The sequence below is a fragment of the Vidua macroura genome, chromosome 4, assembly GCF_024509145.1.
Source record: "Vidua macroura isolate BioBank_ID:100142 chromosome 4, ASM2450914v1, whole genome shotgun sequence".
In the NCBI taxonomy this organism is placed as follows: Eukaryota; Metazoa; Chordata; class Aves; order Passeriformes; family Viduidae; genus Vidua; species Vidua macroura.
Genome location: NC_071574.1, coordinates 73,715,228 through 73,732,649, shown reverse-complemented (window position 1 = coordinate 73,732,649; position 17,422 = coordinate 73,715,228). Strand labels below are relative to the sequence as shown.

At 55.5% G+C, this 17,422-nt stretch overlaps 1 protein-coding gene across 4 annotated transcripts in view; it reads right to left on the bottom strand.

The window, feature by feature from the left end:
- The window catches only part of LOC128806944 (GDNF family receptor alpha-4), a 70,727-nt gene extending 54,528 nt beyond the window's left edge, over positions 1 to 16,199 (bottom strand). For 3 of the 4 annotated variants that reach the window (XM_053976843.1, XM_053976845.1, XM_053976844.1), the window contains exon 1: positions 15,839 to 16,199. In XM_053976843.1, the coding sequence (XP_053832818.1) occupies positions 15,839 to 16,088 (250 nt within the window). In that variant the 5' untranslated portion in view covers positions 16,089 to 16,199. Of the gene's footprint in view, positions 1 to 4,744; positions 4,838 to 15,838 lie in introns of those variants that run through there. The other variant, XM_053976846.1, reaches the window with a different exon arrangement.
- Positions 16,200 to 17,422: the final 1,223 nt, after the last annotated feature.

The following is a 17,422-nucleotide window of genomic DNA, read 5'->3' as shown; positions in this document are numbered from 1 at the left end:
CAACAACCTTTGTTTAACCCAGGAGACCACCAGCTCACGAGCCCTGCGCTGGCTTCAGCCATGGTCATTCCTGTGGTGCTTTCTGGAGCCCATGGCTGCAGAATACAGGGATGTTTTAAGCAGGGAAGGCCACAGGACTTGGAGACAACAAGAACCAGAGGAATCATGGAGATGAGCTCAGCTCAAGCGAACTCACCCAAAATCTAGATGTACAGTAGATATCTGGTTCAGGCCCACAGATTCACCTCCTTCTCTGGTACCCAGCTCTCCCAGGAACCCATGGGAAGCTCAGTGTCCTGATACAATGAAAATACCTCAATATTCTGGAAGGTATTATACAAGGCAAGGAATTGTTCCCTGGGAGGGTGTGAGGCCCTGGCACAGGGTGCCCAGAGCAGCTGTGGCTGCCCCTGGATCCCTGGCAGTGCCCAAGGCCAGGCTGGACAGGGCTTGGAGCAGCCTGGGGCAGTGGGAGGTGTCTCTGCCATGGCAGGGTTGGCTCTGGATGGGCTTTCAGGTCCCTTCCAACCCAAACCAGTCTGTCAATCTGTCATTCTCTCCTTTGATATGCCAATCACTTGCTTTTCCAGCAAAACCCCTTTCACCAGCACACAGCCTTTGGCTACCTGGGGTGTGAACAGAAAAAAACACTAGAAATTCACCCAGAAAAAAGGAAGAGAAAGTCCCTGTCCATGCTTGTGAAGAAGCAGGAGGGTGAACATGGATGTACCAGCAAAGCTCCATGCCCCTTGTATTTCCTGCTCACATTTGCTGGCTGCTGTCCCATTGCAACTCGGCCTCAGAGTGGGGCTGAGGAGCAGCGAGAAATATGGGGCTGAGGAGCAGTGAGTGAGAAATGTGGGGCTGAGGAGCAGTGAGAGAGAAATGTGGGGCTGAGGAGCAGTGAGAGAGAAACGTGGGGCTGAGGAGCAGTGAGAGAGAAACGTGGGGCTGAGGAGCAGTGAGTGAGAAATGTGGGGCTGAGGAGCAGCGAGTGAGAAATGTAGGGCTGAGGAGCAGCGAGTGAGAAATGTAGGGCTGAGGAGCAGCGAGTGAGAAATGTAGGGCTGAGGAGCAGTGAGAAAGAAATGTGGGGCTGAGGAGCAGTGAGAAAGAAATGTGGGGCTGAGGAGCAGTGAGAGAGAAACGTGGGGCTGAGGAGCAGCGAGTGAGAAATGTAGGGCTGAGGAGCAGTGAGAAAGAAATGTGGGGCTGAGGAGCAGTGAGAAAGAAATGTGGGGCTGAGGAGCAGTGAGAAAGAAATGTGGGGCTGAGGAGCAGTGAGAGAGAAACGTGGGGCTGAGGAGCAGTGAGAGAGAAACGTGGGGCTGAGGAGCAGTGAGAAATGTAGGGCTGAGGAGCAGTGAGAGGGAAATGTGGGGATGAGGAGCAGCGAGTGAGAAACGCGGGGCTGAGGAGCAGTGAGAGGGAAATGTGGGGCTGAGGAGCAGTGAGAAATGTGGGGCTGAGGAGCAGTGAGAGGGAAACGCGGGGCTGAGGAGCAGTGAGAGGGAAACACGGGGCTGAGGAGCAGTGAGTGAGAAACGCGGGGCTGAGGAGCAGTGAGAGGGAAATGGCCAGCTCCTGGAGGGAAGCGTTTCTTTGGAGGCTGAGCTCAGCCCCGTGCTGCTGAGGCTCTGGGGTTTTAGCTGCATGCCCACATAAAACCAGCCTGGGCAGCATGTCTGCCTCTGGGGCGAGAGAAACACAGAATTATTGAATGGTCTGAGTTGGAGGGACCTTCAAAGGTCATCTAGTCCTCCCCCCTGTGATGAGCAGGGACATCTTCAACAAAATCAGGTTGGTCAGAGCCCCGTCCAAGCCGGCCTTGAACATTTTTAGGGATGGGGCAGCCACAGCTTCTCTGGGCACCCTGTTCCAAACTGCTCCTAGCTCCGTGGGCTGCGTCACCTCCACAGAAGTGGCTCTGGCCTCATTCCACATGCAGGTGTGCCTGGCCTGAGCTGCGTGGGTGTGGCTCAGGTGATGGCCACGTGTCCGTGTGTCCCGCCGGGAACGCGCTCTGCACTAAAGATGCTTTGGCATTAATGTGTAAATTAAAGTACGACTGCAATAACAGTCAAAAGGGAGCCCAAAAGAGAACAGAGAAGATTGATTATGTGCATATTTTAAGTGCTTTGTGACTGTGAATGTTTATCTGAAAAATAAGAGTGAATGAGAAACACTAACGCTACAAATAAAAATAATAAAGGGAAATACATCTCTTGTTTTTAAATTATAGATTAAAATAGGAAACAAGGGTGAATATAGAAACATATATCTCTTTGTGGAGGCTTTCTATAACAATCATCATAAAATAACACAGCAGTACCTGACAGCTTAAATAAAGACAGGAGCTGAGGCTCCTATCTACACATTTATCTCCTCTGATCCAGACAGGGTAAAGAGGCATAAAAGGCTGGGATAATAACATCTTCCTGCTCACCAGCTCCCAAACGATAGGCAGATTTTCTACTCGGTTACTCCACATAATGTCAACATTGTTAGAAAACAAAAGCACCATGAAGGAACATCTTTTTCCCTCCCTCTCTTTCACCCTTTTTTCCTTGTGATCTATCACCCTGTGATTTCTGTATAACACACAGAGGGGCAGATCAGAAGCTCTGCTGCCTGGATTTGTGGGCCAGCAGGACCAGGAACGAAGGGAAGGGGCAGTGAGGTTCAGATGGGAGCACACCACTCAAACACCCAGAGGCAGAGAAAGCACCAGGCAGTTCCTCTGACCTAATCCCTGCCCCTTCCCTGTGCAAGGTCACAGGAGCTGCTGGAGCCAGTTCCTCACCACTCCTGCCCTGGCCCTGCCCTCTGCCACCCACAAAGTGTGGGCTGGACACAGCTGCGTCCCCCCCGAGCCAGCAGCTCGGGGAGGCACACAGACCTGGGGCTGGAGCTGACCAAAAGCCTTGCTACAGCCAGGTGCTCCCTGTTCCCCAGGCTCTGTCACCAGGAGGGACTCAAACCCTGGGAGTTTCTACCTGAGCCTGTTCTTTCCCCAGTTCCCCTCCTCACCAGCAGTCTCCTGCTGCCCCCGAGCCACCCTCCCACACCCCTGACACGTCCAAGGTGACACCACAGCAAGAAAATACAACCTGGGGAGTTCCTGCAACAAGCCACCCACTCTCCTAAGAAAAAAAACTCACCTGGTGTTGCAGCACATGTCGCAGTTGAGACAGCCATGATACCCAGAGCATCACCACACAATTTCAGAAAGCTTCACCCCACACACAGGAACACCACACCTCCTCAGAAGGCTGCAAACATCTGCCCCTCCTGTTCTCCAGCCCAGCCTTTTATCCCCTCCCGTTCACACCCTGCACCCGTGTGCCCCCTGTGCCCTGTGAGGTTGCTCAGCACACCTGGGCACTCCGTGTGCCTTTGCTGTCAGTGCTGCTCACCTGCTCCTCACAGCTGCACCCACTGGGGATGGGGCTCATCCCACTCCCAATCACCACAAACTGTGTGCCTGCAACCTGGCACAAAATAGGCAGCACTAGGAAAGCAGCTGGATTTCTACATCTCCTTCCACACATTCCTTTTCTGCTCTGAGCTAACTTTTCCCACTGTAGGGAGCACAAGGAGCTCAATCCCATTTCCAAAGCTTGTGGGATCTGAACTTCTTCTGAAACTTCTTATCAAACAAGGTTGGATGGGGCTTGGAGCAATCTGGGCTAGTGGAAGGAGATGAGCTTTTGGAACCCTTACAACACAAACCACTCCATGAATCTGTGATTCTGTCTGATTGGCCCAAAAACTACTGGGGGGGACAGACTGACATACACAAGATTCATTTTCTCAGAAAAACAGTTGGAAGAACAACACAATTCAATTGTTTACCTTTAGTTGAATCAATGTGTTAATTCTTACCAGCCTGGAGGGTTTTCTCCAGGGACACTTATATTTGCCCAGCTGATTTGTTATGAGAAGACAGAGTTCTTGGCCCTTACTTGAGAGGGGGAAAAATCTTGGCGGCAGCAACCTGTATTTTTTGGAAAACATTTACTTTTGAGTCCCAGCATAATGGAAGGTGACAATGGGAGTGATTGTCCAAGCTTGACTTGGAGCCAACCCCTAGGGAGGGGACCTCCAAACTCCTGCCTGGCCCAGCTCCATCCCAGGGAGAGCAGGGCCAGGTGTGAGGGAGGAGCTCTCCTGTCCTGGGAGGTGCAGAGGGGGACACTGGTGTGGGGTTCCACACTGCTCTAGTGCAGAGGAGGAGCCAAGGCAGAGCTCAGGGCTTGCCCCGACCCAGCTCCAGCATCCAGTGGCACTGGGACTGAGCAGCACCACCTTCCCACGGGACCTTCCACACGAATTTGGGATGTACTGGGGGAAAAGGAAGGAGCTGTGGCCAGCCCTGGAGGCCCTGCAGGCAGCAGGGTGACCCTCTGCCTGGTGACACTTGCTGACTCAAAGGCCACTCTGGCCCCTTGTTTGACTCCTGGGTGCACCCAGGGCCTGCAGACCCTACACAACCATGCACTGGTTACTCCTCATGCCTGTGACTCACAACTCCCCTGAAGAAATTCATCAAGCCTCAAGGATAGCTCCAACTGAGACCCTGCAATTTCTTTTTTCTTTATAAATGAGAAAGAAAAATAGCCTAAACATTTCACTCCTAATACTCAAAACTTTTTCCTTCACTGCTTCACGCTGTTGCTGTCTCTCCTCCCCTCCCTGTCTTACAGGAGTGTGACTAATCCTCTTCTTCCCCTGGCACTGTTACCTTGAAGGTATTTATAGAGTGTGATCATGTTCTCTGCTGTGTCTTTCTTCCCTCGTCAGCTGTGCATAAACCAGGCACCCCAGGCATCTCTCCCGTGCCTTCTCTTGCTCTTTGAGGCCGTGCTCAGGGCAGTGCAAGCCAAGCAAGGCTTTTCCTGCTGGAGAGGGCAGGGCAGAGCTCACGGAGCTCTGCAGGGAGCTCCTGGTGGCCTCGCAGGCACCGGCCTGGCCTGGGGCTGGCTCCAGGAGCTCTGGGTTTGCTCACACCTCCACCCCTGGGCAGATTGGTCTGCTCCCCGTACATCCATCAGCCAGGGCCACCATCTGTGTCCTGCCAGCTCCTGTCACGGCCAGCGCTCTGCCCTGGGGGCTGGAGGCAGCAGGAAGGGAAGGCACGCAGGGCTGGAGGAGACCAAACTGAAAGGCGTTTGTCCAGCAGTGCCTGGGAGCTGCCTGGGGAACGGGCAGGGAGGGGAAGGGAGGTCTCAGTGCCCTGCCTTGCTCCTGAATCCAGGAAAGTCAAGGTCCCAAGAGCCCAGAACTGCCCCAGCCAGGCTGTAAACTCCCCTCCCCTGCAAAGCAGAGCAAGCCCTCGCACGCCAGCTGGGAATGGTCCTTGGCTTGGGAGCAGTGCCCAGGACAGGACTGGTTGGCCATGGCCAAAACCTCTTCAGGGATTTGACAGGTGGGACAAGCAAACTCCCATGGCTCCAAATGCTCCTGGGCTCTGGGTGGCCTCTGTGACCACCAGAAGTCACCAACTCCACGTAGTTCCCACCACCATTAGGACTAGAGCCATCAGGTCTGTGAAACAGAAATTTCTAATTGGATTTCTTTCTTTCTTTCTCTTTTAACCATGGAAAAATATGTTCCCTGGGGAAATCTGGGCTTTGCAAGTAGAAAAACAAAATGCTAAATAATGTTTTAATCTAATTTTCTTTATCTTTCATTGTTTCAGTTGTGTAGATTGAAATGATGGGTTCTTGACTTCTCCCTCCAGCATCAGCTGCTCCCTGGAGGGCATGAGAACTTGGTGGCTTCAGCTGGGTTCATCTCACAGATCAAGAAAAGAGCCAAAAGTGTCACTGGGACTGACTTCATAACACCAATCTGCAGGGAGGAGAAGTGTCCCTCCAGGCCTGCCAACGTCTCTCAACTGAAAGGAGAAGCTCAGAAGACCAAGTGAAAACCAGGTGGGAGGAAACCCATTTCCTCCAGCCTCTGGGACCATCCCTGTCTGGTGTGTGGGCAGGGGACAAGTGAGAGACAGATTCCATTTCTCTTCCTGTCCGAGGTCCCTCTGGGAAGACCATTTTCTGTTGTCTTAATAAAAGCAGATAAAACAGAAGAGAAACATCTGCGGCTTCATTTTAGTCCTCATTTTTCTTCCCCTGGAATTATACTTAATAAGCATTTTATTTTCCACTTGCTATCTTTTATTTCAAATTTTACTGTTCCTGATCTGTCATTGTTGTTCCCAAGTCAAGCTGTACCAAAAGCCCAATATTTTTCTGGGAAATGAGCTTCTGTTTTCCAGCTTGCCCTTCTGCCAGAGGCTGCTCCGTGTCCTGCTCCGTGGCTGCTCCCCCTGTGTGGCTGAGCAGCCCTCAGCAGAGCACACCCAGTCCCAGTGCAAGGCAGGATCCCTGCTCCCCCTGGTTCTCAGAGCACTTCTCTTGACTTTGGTCCTGCCTGAGCACAGAGGAAGAGCTCAGTGGGCTCTGTGCTCAGGCAGGTGCTGCTCAAAGTCACATTGCTCCTGGTCCCAGCTTGGAGTTTGCTGCTGACCACAAACGCAAATATCCTGGGTCAAACACTCCTGGTTCTGCCTCACAAGAATTCCCCTGTTTTAAAAATATCCTGATTTTACACGTGGATGCAGTGAATTTGCATCATTGTCCAAAACCTGAGAGACTCAGAGACAGATGCTGCAATTCCTCATCCCATGGGACAGACTCACCCTGCAGATTAAACACTTCTGGGGGAGTTCACTGGATTTCTTCTTGCTATTTGGGTTTTTTTTTAAATTCCTGTTTGTTAGTTCATTTTTTGCTCCAGCCCTTCCATTATGATCAAAACTTACTGGTAATGCAATAGCATCTAATGAACTCAATTAGAGATCTGGACCCCTGGAGTCAGGTGCTTAATTACTAACAGGCTTTCCAGCACACATTAAGGGCTGCCCTGGCTGCTCCGTTGGGAGGAGGCACGAAGCAATACCAGGAGAGGGAGAGAAATTTCCCTGCACTAGTCCCAGGAGGAGGTAACTCTGCCACTGCCTTTCCCGGGATGTGTCCACACTCCACACTGACAGAGACTCCCAGAGCTGTCACTTCACCTGCAGGGAATCACATCACCTCCCACAGAAGGAAAATCCAGCCCCCAGGGCTTCCCTGGATCCAGAATGGCTCTCAGACCTTCCCAGCCCTGCACACTCCTCCTCCCAGCTCCTGAATTCCGTTACCATGGGAAGCTCCACCTGCATCTCCCGTCTGACACCTCAGAAGCCTCTTCTCTTCCACGTCCCACCTCCAGAGCAGAATCTGCTCAGAGCCTTCTCCACTGTGTCCTTCCCAAAACCTCTGGCCCCGACAGAGAACTCCTGTAGTGCAAGTTCAGCAGAGTTCCCAAAACAGCAGGAGAGCCTGTAAAGCTCCGTCCTACAGGGGGTTTCTCATCTCAGGACATTTCCTTTCAGCATTACAAGTGATTGCAAAAAGGAGACAAGATTTCTCTCTGGGTAGGGAAAACCAGCATATTCCCAGGGAATGGGGCACCCAGGCACTTTTGGGGATGCCACAGGGCAGCACTTTTGGTTTAAGGTTTGCTAATTCTCCAAAGCCTGACAAATCCTCCAGTGAACCCATCGGCCCGCTAAGGGGAAACTGGCTCTTCTCCCTTCGAAGCTTTTATTAAGAGAACCATAGAATCTTTTAGGTTAGAAAATACCTCTGAGATCACAGAGTGCAACCATTTCAGTTCTCCTGCAGCAATTCCCTGCCAGGCAGCAGACAAAAGGTGCGAGCCCACAGTCTTGCCCAAATTTGGGGCGCTCAGGAGGAGGTGTCAGAGCCACAGCATTGTCTGTTCTGAAGCTATTACATTCCTCACACACAGCTCGAGCTCCTCCTCATTCCAGCTCCTTGTGGAGACACCTCTGTCACGTAACCTTGAAGGTTTTCCCGGGCTCTGAGCACCACCACCCCTGAGCACTTTTCCCACACTGCAGGAAAGCTCTGTGCTCCCCCAGGGCTGTGACACAGCCCAAGGTGAGCAGTTTGTCTCCCAAGCAGCCTCGCTGGGTTATGATCTCTCACCAAGAGGAAGAAACAAGACAAATGTCTTGGAAGGGGGGAAGAATGTGCCGTGAAATTGCTGTGACTCGTGTCAGATCAGCTAACCTTGCAGGGAGGAGCGAGCTCCTCGGCAGGCAGGGAACGCTTCAGCATGCTCAGCCTTGGCCGGGCTCACACAAACAGCTCAAACACCTCTGGTTCTTCCCAAGCCCTGGGAATTCAGCATGCAGGTCTGCTCTCCTCTCCACTCACAGGCACTAACACGATGGCCTCACCTGCAGCCCTCCTTGCAGAAGATTCCAGGGGCTTCTGTCACCTCCAGCCCTGCGACAGCTCTTTAAGGTGCCCGTGCTGCTCACACCAACATCAAAGCTGTGCAGGAGCCAGCTGCTGCCTTCCTGCAGGCTGCAGGACTGAGGCAGGAGAGCTGAGCTCCCTGGGCAGGCTGGCACGGGCAGCTTATCGCTCTGCACACGCAGGGAAGCGACAGCACCAGGGGAAACAGGTACTCTGACTCCAAGAGCTGTTTATCCAGAGCCAGACACAGGTGACTGGGGAGCTGTGAGCTTCCTCCTGCATTTCCTTACTGGAGCAGCCTTGAGGAAGGGGGGTGGGTTGGCTGCAAGACAAATCATTGCCTCTACAGCCAGCACTTTGGAGCGGGAGTGCAGATCCCAGACAGCAGCTATGGGGACACAGCACACAGCCATGGAACCGTGGGGCGGTTTGGTCTGAAGGGACCTTACAGCTCATCCCCTTACACCCCTGCCACGGGCAGGGACACCTTGTCTAGACTGAGAAAGGCACAGAAAGACATTTGAGTTGTAATCACGGTGGAGGTGATGCCTTTGGGGGATCCAATTAGAGCAGCAGGAGGAAAAAAATAAAACGGAGTGTTCAATAAAGGCTGCAGCAGTTAAATAAGGTGGAGGTGACACTTAGGGGGGTCCAGTTTGGGCAGCAGGAAGGAAAAAAAGAGAGCAAAGCGTTCAATAAAGACTGCAACAGTAAAAGAAGATGAATGGAGAAATTCCGACCCCTTTATGATTGATTTGACTGTTTATGTAAAATTCTCACGGACGGGACCACATGAACTCTGCAGAGTGGTGGCCCAGACACGCTGTTTGCTCAAAACAAGAATTCACAGCCATGTTCCAAGTGAAGGCTCCCTTCCCACGAGGCTGTGGCTGCCCTGTATTTCTTTTGCTCTGATTAATCGAGGAGGATGGGATTTCCCAGGAGGCACCAGCCAGCCTCATTTGATGCAAAGCTCGAAGCAAAGCCTGATTATTTTACAGAGAAGGAGTTCAATTCAGCACCTCTTAAGGCACCCCGGAGCTCTCTCAGGACCTGTCCTGAACACTTGCTGGGTCCAGTTCAGCTCTGAGGCTCCAGAGACCTCAGATCACGCAGGGCTCCCCGAGCTCCTCCTTGCTGACTGTCTGGAGCTGAACTCTTCCTTGGGTGCTCCCACTCCTCCCGGCTTGCAGCCACGGGCGGCCCAGGTCCCTGGAGGCAGAGGAGAGCTGAGCCCCCTGAGCAGCATGGGCAGCAGCACTGCAGGTGGGGTCTAACCCAAACTGTGTGCCTGGCCTTCTTTTTGACTGCACAAGTGACAGGAGGTGAGGAGGGAAAACCCTCCGGTTTCTCAAGCCTTAACTCACAGCCCGTTAGCATCTGGAGGTGTTTAAACTCCCATGCCAAAGTGCACTGCCACCCCTTGGGGGTAACAAAGAGATGCCTGAGCTTGGAGGTGTTTGAAAGATGAGCAATTTGATCCTCCTTTTGGAAGAAGCACCAAGAAATCTGTCCCATTCCTCTCCCCTCAAAGCCCAGCTGCCTGCTCTTGTGTGTCAAAGCAGCCCTCAGAGCCATATGTCATCAGCAGAGGGGGAGTGCTGCAATAACTCTGCCAGAGCCCTCGTGGGGACAGGTATCACACACAGGCTTTGCCACTTGGATTCTATAAATCAGAGCCACAGCACAACTGCTCATACTGAATCTTTCATGCAAACTGCTTTCCAGATGGATTTGCATAGAAAGAGAAAAAGTGAGTCACAGAGTAATTTAAATTGGAAAAGCCCTCTAAATTGGAAAAGACCACTGAGTCCCACCATTCCCCCCATTCCCCAGCACTGCCCATGTCCCTGAGTGCCACACCAACACAGCTTTGAAATCCCTCCAGGGATGGGCACTCCACTCCTGCCCTTCCCATGAGGAATGTCCCCAGTGCCCACCCCGAGGCTCCCCTGAGGCCGTTCCCTCTCCTCCTGTCCCTGTTCCCTGTTCCCAGCCCGACCCCCCGGCTGTCCCCTCCTGGCAGGAGCTGTGCAGAGCCACAAGGTCCCCCCTGAGCTTGGAGGGGACACCTGTGGAGGAAGGAGATGGATTGACATGAAGGGAAGTGACAGGATATGGCCAGAGCAGTTTTGAGCTGGGGAATATTTGTCTAATACTACAGGACACAGGGAAGAACTTTTCCCCATGAGGACACTGAGGCAGGGCACAGTGAGGTTTATTTTGCCTCTCTGGGGTCATCCAGCCCTTCCAGCCACCTGCTGCAGGCAGCTAAACCCCAGTGGGGCAGAGACACAGGGGATGAGCAGGCTCTGAGCACAGCACGGCTGTGTGCTGAGCAAGGATCGTCCCCAAGGGCAGGGAAAGATGTGACATTGAGGGACTAAAGGGCCCCAAGGCAGACCTGCAGCTGGGGCAGGACTTCTCACCACAGAGTCACAGAAGAGTTTGGCTTGGAAGGGACCTTTTAAAGTTCATTTAATCGAAAATCCCGGTCATAGACTGGTTTGAGTTGAAAGGAACTTTTCAAGAGCAGAGACATCTCCCACTACTCCAGGTTGCTCACAGCCCCATCCAGCCTCAGCTTGAATGCTTCCAGAGGTGGGGCCTCCACCACCTCTCTGCTGAGATGCAGGGAGATGCCTGGCAACATCCATGAGGACCACAGCCTCTCCCAACACCCACCAAGCTCACCCAGCTCAGCCAGAGCCAGCTGTGGCATCCCCTGGTATCAGCCCCAGGTGCTGGATGACTCACGGGTGATTTAAATGTGAGATATCCTTCCTGCAGACTCATTTTCCTTCCTTGGGGCACTCCCAGGTTCTCCTTGCCCAGGATAAATGGTGGCTTCACCTCTGGAAACCCTCCTTGCCCTGTGTGAGGCAGTCCTGGGTCCTTGTCCTCCACCAGCACAGCCCCTCCTGGACACCCCCCCTGCCCAGCCACACAGACTTGGCTTTCCTCCCTCTCCCTCTGCAGGAGGAATCATCCATCCGTGGTTCCACTTCCCGTCCACCTCCTCAGACCCACGCTCTCAGCCAGAGGCTCCAGTGTGCTTTCCCAGGAGTGCAGCCCCACAGAGCCCCAGCTGCACCTCCCAGCTGGGATGGATGGAGCACAGGGGGAAGGCAGGGACTCGGGTGGGTGAGGTCTGCCCTGCCCTCCTGCCCCAGCCCAGCAGGCACGGAGGTCTCTGCCAGGAGGTGCTACCACAGGGGATCCTCACAGGTGCTTTTTGAAACAAGGGAGCTGTACTGAACTGAAGGTTGACATGAACAAACCTTTCATAGTTTTGTTGCTTTTTATTTTTTCAGTGAAATATATTCTTCTGAAAAAAAATTCTTCCAGCAGGAGAACTACCTTTCAATTTGTCCTCTCTCACTTTTGGGTTGAGAAGAAAGAGGTCATTTATATATTTTTTAAGGAAGCAAAAGGAATATAAAGTCCCTACTACAGGGAAAAAGAAATCATGACTATCTTGGTAGCAAGGTATTTTTATCAAAAGGTGGAAAACTTTAGAGACATTAGAAGTCATGTTTTAAAATGACCAAGTGGAAAGTTATAAAAATGAACAGGTCTTGTGTGAAAATGATGAAGGGAATTTCAGGCACAATAGAAATCATCTGTGAAAATTGCTAGGAGAGCAAGGAAGACATTTCTGTCTCCAAAAGCAAAATAAAATGCTATTCACAGTAATTCATACTAATTATTAGCCTTAAGTAGTACTAATTTTTACCCAGCAATAATTACTATTAAAGGCCCTAGAGCTCTGGAAAAAATATTTTCTGGGTGTGGTAAGGTCCTTGCTGAGGAGTCTGCACAGCATTTGCGGCAGCCTGTTGAGGGAGAAGTTTTATTTCTCCTCTGCACCAACGTGGACAGACATAAATATCACATTCCTGTTGATGCAAATAGCGGATTGCTCCTGTCAGAACTGACAAAGCCACTAATTTAAGAGTGTTTCCCTCTCTCACACACACAGATGCATTTTTCAAGAGATTTTGTTCTGCTTTTCCCCTGGGATCTGAGTTTCCAAACCAGGTGAAAATCCAGCAAACAATCTCGTGTTTGATTGCATCTGTGAAGAGCCTGTGGCAAACACAGGCCAGGAATTCTGCAAGCGAGCAGCGCAGGAAAAGCTGCAGCAGGAATCGGCCACCTGGGGGTCCTGCCCTCCAGCAGGGCCAGAGCTGACTCCTGGTGCCAGGGGGTTCAGGAGCAAACTGCTGCTTCCAGCTGTGCCCGGCGTTCCATCCTCCCCTTGCACTGCTGTTCTGGAAGTGCAGGGACCGATGTGTCCTCTGGGATCTGGGCAGCTCCTTGGGAGCTGCTTCCAGGTGTAGCCCAGTGTCCTTGTCAAATTCATTAACTCTTTATATTTAACTGTATCAGTGCTTCCTGCAGCCCTGATTTTCCATAAAGTCTTCCTGAAAGCCTCACCAGTGCCCCGTGAGTGGGATTTCTAGCCATTGCCATGAATTCAAGTATCAGGGGACACTACAGCAGCCACGAGCTTCCCAAAGCCATGTCCCTCATCCTCAGGGGTGGGACTGTGCTCCCGCTCTGTCCTCACACTGCCACCAGCGTGGCTGCTGGGGAAACAGCTCTGGGAGCTCATCTGGCTGAGCAGCAGCTGAGGAAAATAAAAACATTGTTCAGTTCTGCAAGCTGCCTGCTCTGGGCCACCCTGTGTGCTTGTGCCAGCAGGAACCTGTGATCTCCATCCAGGCTGGCTGATGGTGACACTGCCATTAGGAGAGCCCTAATCTCACCAAAAACTGCCTCCCCCAGCCAGGATCATCCCAAAAATGCCAAAGGGGGACACACCAAAAGCGAGGAGCTCGTACTGCAGCCCACAGGGTGCACAGCCAGCGGGGATGAGGCTGGGAATTGCCGGGCTCGTGCCTGCCCTCTCCAGCCCTGCACCCTGGATCCCCCAGGGGATCCCCCAGGGACATCTCTGTGTCCATCCATAACACAAACATCCCAAAAATACCTAGGGAAAAGGCTGAGGGTGTCCAGGAGCATCTGCTGGGGTGCTGCTGTGCCTGCAGGGGTCAAATGCCAGTCCAGGGGTGAAAAGGTCCCTCTGGAGAGCCCAGGACCAGAAGGGCAAAGGGTGAACAGCAGCTGATGGCTTTGCTCTGGCTTGGAGCAGAGGTGACAAGTGTATCCCTAACACCTGTCCCCTATTCCCAATGGCACTGCCGACAATGGAACTGGCCATTTGCTCTTTTCTCTAAGTCCACTTTCTCTAGAGAAATCGATCAGGCCACCAGTCAATCAAGCAGTCAATCAATGAGCCAGCCAATCCGAGCCGCTGGGAAAACGGATCCTGCAGGGACCGGGACTCGCACCCCGAGCCCCGAGAGCCTTAGGGAAAACTGCAGCTCTGCGGGAGGCTGAGCCCAGCCCGGGGCACAGCCCGTGCCCCCAGAGGAGCGGCCATCCCCGCCCGGCCGTGCCCAGCTCCGGGCGCTCCGAGCCCCTGGAGCAAAGTGGGCCCTGGCTGAGCATGGCCGGTCCCTCCTGGGGGGGTCGAATTCGCCCTCCACCCGCCTTTGGGACTTGGAAGAGTTGGTGCTGCTGACATCTAGTGACAGGGAGAGCCGGCACGGGGAGTCACCTGGAGCTCCGGCAGAGCCTCCCCATCGCGGGAGAACCCGCTCGGTCCTGCCCGGAGCTCGGTCCTGCCCGGAGCTCTGTCCTGCCAGGAGCTCTGTCCTGCCAGGAGCTCGGTCCTGCCCGAGGCTCGGTCCTGCCCTGAGCTCGGTCCTGCCCGAGGCTCGGTCCTGCCAGGGGCTCGGTCCTGCCCTGAGCTCTGTCCTGCCCAGGAGCTCGGTCCTGCCCTGAGCTCGGTCCTGCCAGGGGCTCGGTCCTGCCCGAGGTTCGGTCCTGCCCTGAGCTCTGTCCTGCCAGGAGCTCGGTTCTCCCCAGGAGCTCGGTCCTGCCCGAGGCTCGGTCCTGCCCAGGGGCTCCGTCTTGCCCAGGGGCTCGGTCCTGCCCGGGGCTCGGTCCTGCCCGGAGCTCGGTCCTGCCAGGGGCTCGGTCCTGCCCAGGAGCTCGGTCCTGCCAAGAGCTCGGTCCTGCCAGGAGCTCTGTCCTGCCCAGGAGCTCTGTCCTGCCCAGGAGCTCGGTCCTGCCCAGGAGCTCGGTTCTCCCCAGGAGCTCTGTCCAGCCCGGAGCTCTGTCCAGCCCGGAGCTCTGTCCAGCCCGGGGCTCGGTCCTGCCCGGAGCTCGGTCCTGCCCGGAGCTCTGTCCAGCCCGGGGCTCGGTCCTGCCCGGAGCTCGGTTCTCCCCAGGAGCGGGGCTCCAGCGGGAGGAGGGCCGTGCAGGGAGCGAGTGCCGGGCGCCCCACGATGTCCCAGCCACTTGCAGTCACCCCAAGACCTTTTCCTCCTGCAGTGGCACCCGAAGAGAACAGGCGCATCCTATTCCTAGTCTCCCCACAACCCTTCCAGGTCCATTTAAGCACAGGCTCAATGTTGGGTTTGTTGCCTCAACGGAGCACAGGGAGGGGACAAAATGCCCCAAGGGGAGGAGCCGGGGTGGCACCCAGGCCATCCCCAGCCGCTGCCGGGGGCTGTAGCCCCTTCACCCGCGTTTCCTTCTTCCCGGACGCGGGAGCCCCGAGAATCGCGCAGGAGAAGCGGCCGCTCCGAGCTGAGCAGAGGGAGGATGCGAGCGGGATGCTCAAAGCACGGGAGCTGCAGCCACATCCCCGCGGACACGGGGACAGCAGCTCCCAGCCACGCCAGGGGACGAGGGCTGCCTTTAGCGCTCCACAGGGATGGGGGGAACATCTGGGGTCCTCACTCCCTGCTCTCGGTGCAAGAACAAAGCCCTGAGGACAGCTGGGTTCGGGGGGTGTGAGGGAATCAGCAGAGGGACCCCCGAGCGCACCCCGCCACACGCGCGGCTCGCTCGGGGCTGTGACAGAGCGGTGACAGAGCGGTGACAGAGCGGTGACAGAGCTGGGGCTGCCACCCCGCACACACCTGCCCCGAACCCCGGCATCTCCCGGCCTCGACACCGGGGCATTCCCGGCGCTGTGCACATCTGCCTCCCCGCTCCCAGCACTGCCCGTGCGAGCCCCTCTGCCCCGAGAAGTGCCTGAATTCCGGGGCACATCTGGGCATCCCCGCGGCCAGCAGGACGACCCGAAATGACAGCAGCAGAGCCCAGCGCTCGGGTGCAGAGCAGAGGAGGCGGCAGAAAGCTGATGAGCACGGAGTCGTGGAATGGTTTGGGCTGGGAAGGACCTTCGCGAGCATCTCGTTCCGACCCCCCTGCCACGGGCAGCGACACCTTCCAAGAGACCGGGCGGCTCCAAGCCCGTCCAGCCCGGCCTCGCTGATGCCACCCGGGCTCATCGCCGCTCCCGGAGCGCTGGGGAGCGGAGACCCCCCCCCCCCCCCCCCGCCCGGGGGTGCCCGAAATACCCCCGCAAGCGAGCCCGGCAGAAAGTTGTGCCCCCGTTCCCCCCGCGCCGCGCTACTCACCCAGGAGGATCAGGGTGCAGAAGCAGAGGACGCCCCTCATCCTCCCGCTCGGCACGGCTCGGCCCCACCGACTGGGCTCGGCTCGGACCCCCGGCCCGGCCCGGCGCGGCTCGGCGCGGCTCGGCGGTGCCGGAGGATGCGCGGAGGGCTGGGCAGGGCGGAGGGAGGGAGGCGGCCCCGCGCCCCGGCCCGGCCCCCCCGGCCCGAGCGCTCCCCCGGCCGGCCCGGCCCCGCTCCGGCCCCGGGTCATGCCCGCAGCCGCGCCGGGCACCGCGGGCTGCCGGCCGCCCTCCGCCCCATCCTCCGCGGAGGGGCCGCTCCCGGGCTGCTTTCAATTATTTCATGCGTATTAATTATTCAATTTTCCTTTCCTCTTATTATATTTTTTTTTTCCTTTTTTTTTTTTTTTTTTCCCCCTTGTGGTGTGTTTTTAGGTTTTGTTTTCTCCCTCCCCTCTCAGCAGCGGAACTCGCGGCGGGCGCAGCTCCGCCGTGCCCGAGCGCCGGGGCAGCCTCGCCGCCTTCCCCGGGCCGCTCCCGCCCCGCCGCGGCCTCGGGGAGGGGCTTGGTGGTCCGGCCCCCGCCTCCTCCTCCGCGGCCCCGCATCCCCGGCCCCGGGCGGGGGTTCTCCAGTGCTTGTTCATGTCCTCTGTCACCCTGCAAGCCCCAGGCTGGCTTCTTCCTTGCCCGCTGCCCTCCTGGAGGGTCCCGACATCTCTCCCCTCCTCCCCAACGCTCCCATTCGGATGGAAGCACCGGCCTCATCGCCTCGGAGATGCGCCCTACTCCCGAGTGTTGTTGGCAGTGACACTGCCCTGAAGACTTGGGCCACGTCCTACCCCCCTCCCGGCCACGGCACCTTCCAGAATCCCCTGGAACGTGATGACCTCCCAGTTCTGCTCCAAAACCCTCTGTAAATTCGGGTGATGTGCTTCCATAACTTTCCATCCAGGTCCCCACACCTCCTTCATCGTGGTGCTCTGGTCCCTCACCACCATTCCCTGCTGCTTCCCCCAGCTCTAATCCCTACGGCCCAGCAAGTGACCCTGTTTTAGGGAGCCAAGCAGCAGAGCCTGGCTCCTTCATCTTTATGATGATGAGTGAGCATCATTTTTCACCACCTCCATTTCATGCATGGAGTACCTGAGACACAAAACGTGAAGTGGCATCTTCAGGCTCCCCAGTAATTAACTGAATGATGGAGTAGGGACAGCCTCGTTCCCGAGTCAGTGTGCTGTGCTCATCCACCTCCTGCTCCTAACACAGCTTCCCTTCCCTTCCCTTCCCTTCCCTTCCCTTCCCTTCCCTTCCCTTCCCTTCCCTTCCCTTCCCTTCCCTTCCCTTCCCTTCCCTTCCCTTCCCTTCCCTTCCCTTCCCTTCCCTTCCCTTCCCTGGCTCCCTGGATGACTCAGGGATGACCAGGACACTTTCCCCACCCCTCCCAGGCAGTGATTTTGGATATTTGCAGAGAGAGCTTTTTCCCACTGCTGGCTCAGATCTTTTCACTGAACAGGTATTTGAATGCTCTGGGAAGTTTTTATTTTTTTCCGCTGGAGCTGTTCAGGGTTCTTAACTTGCATTTCCT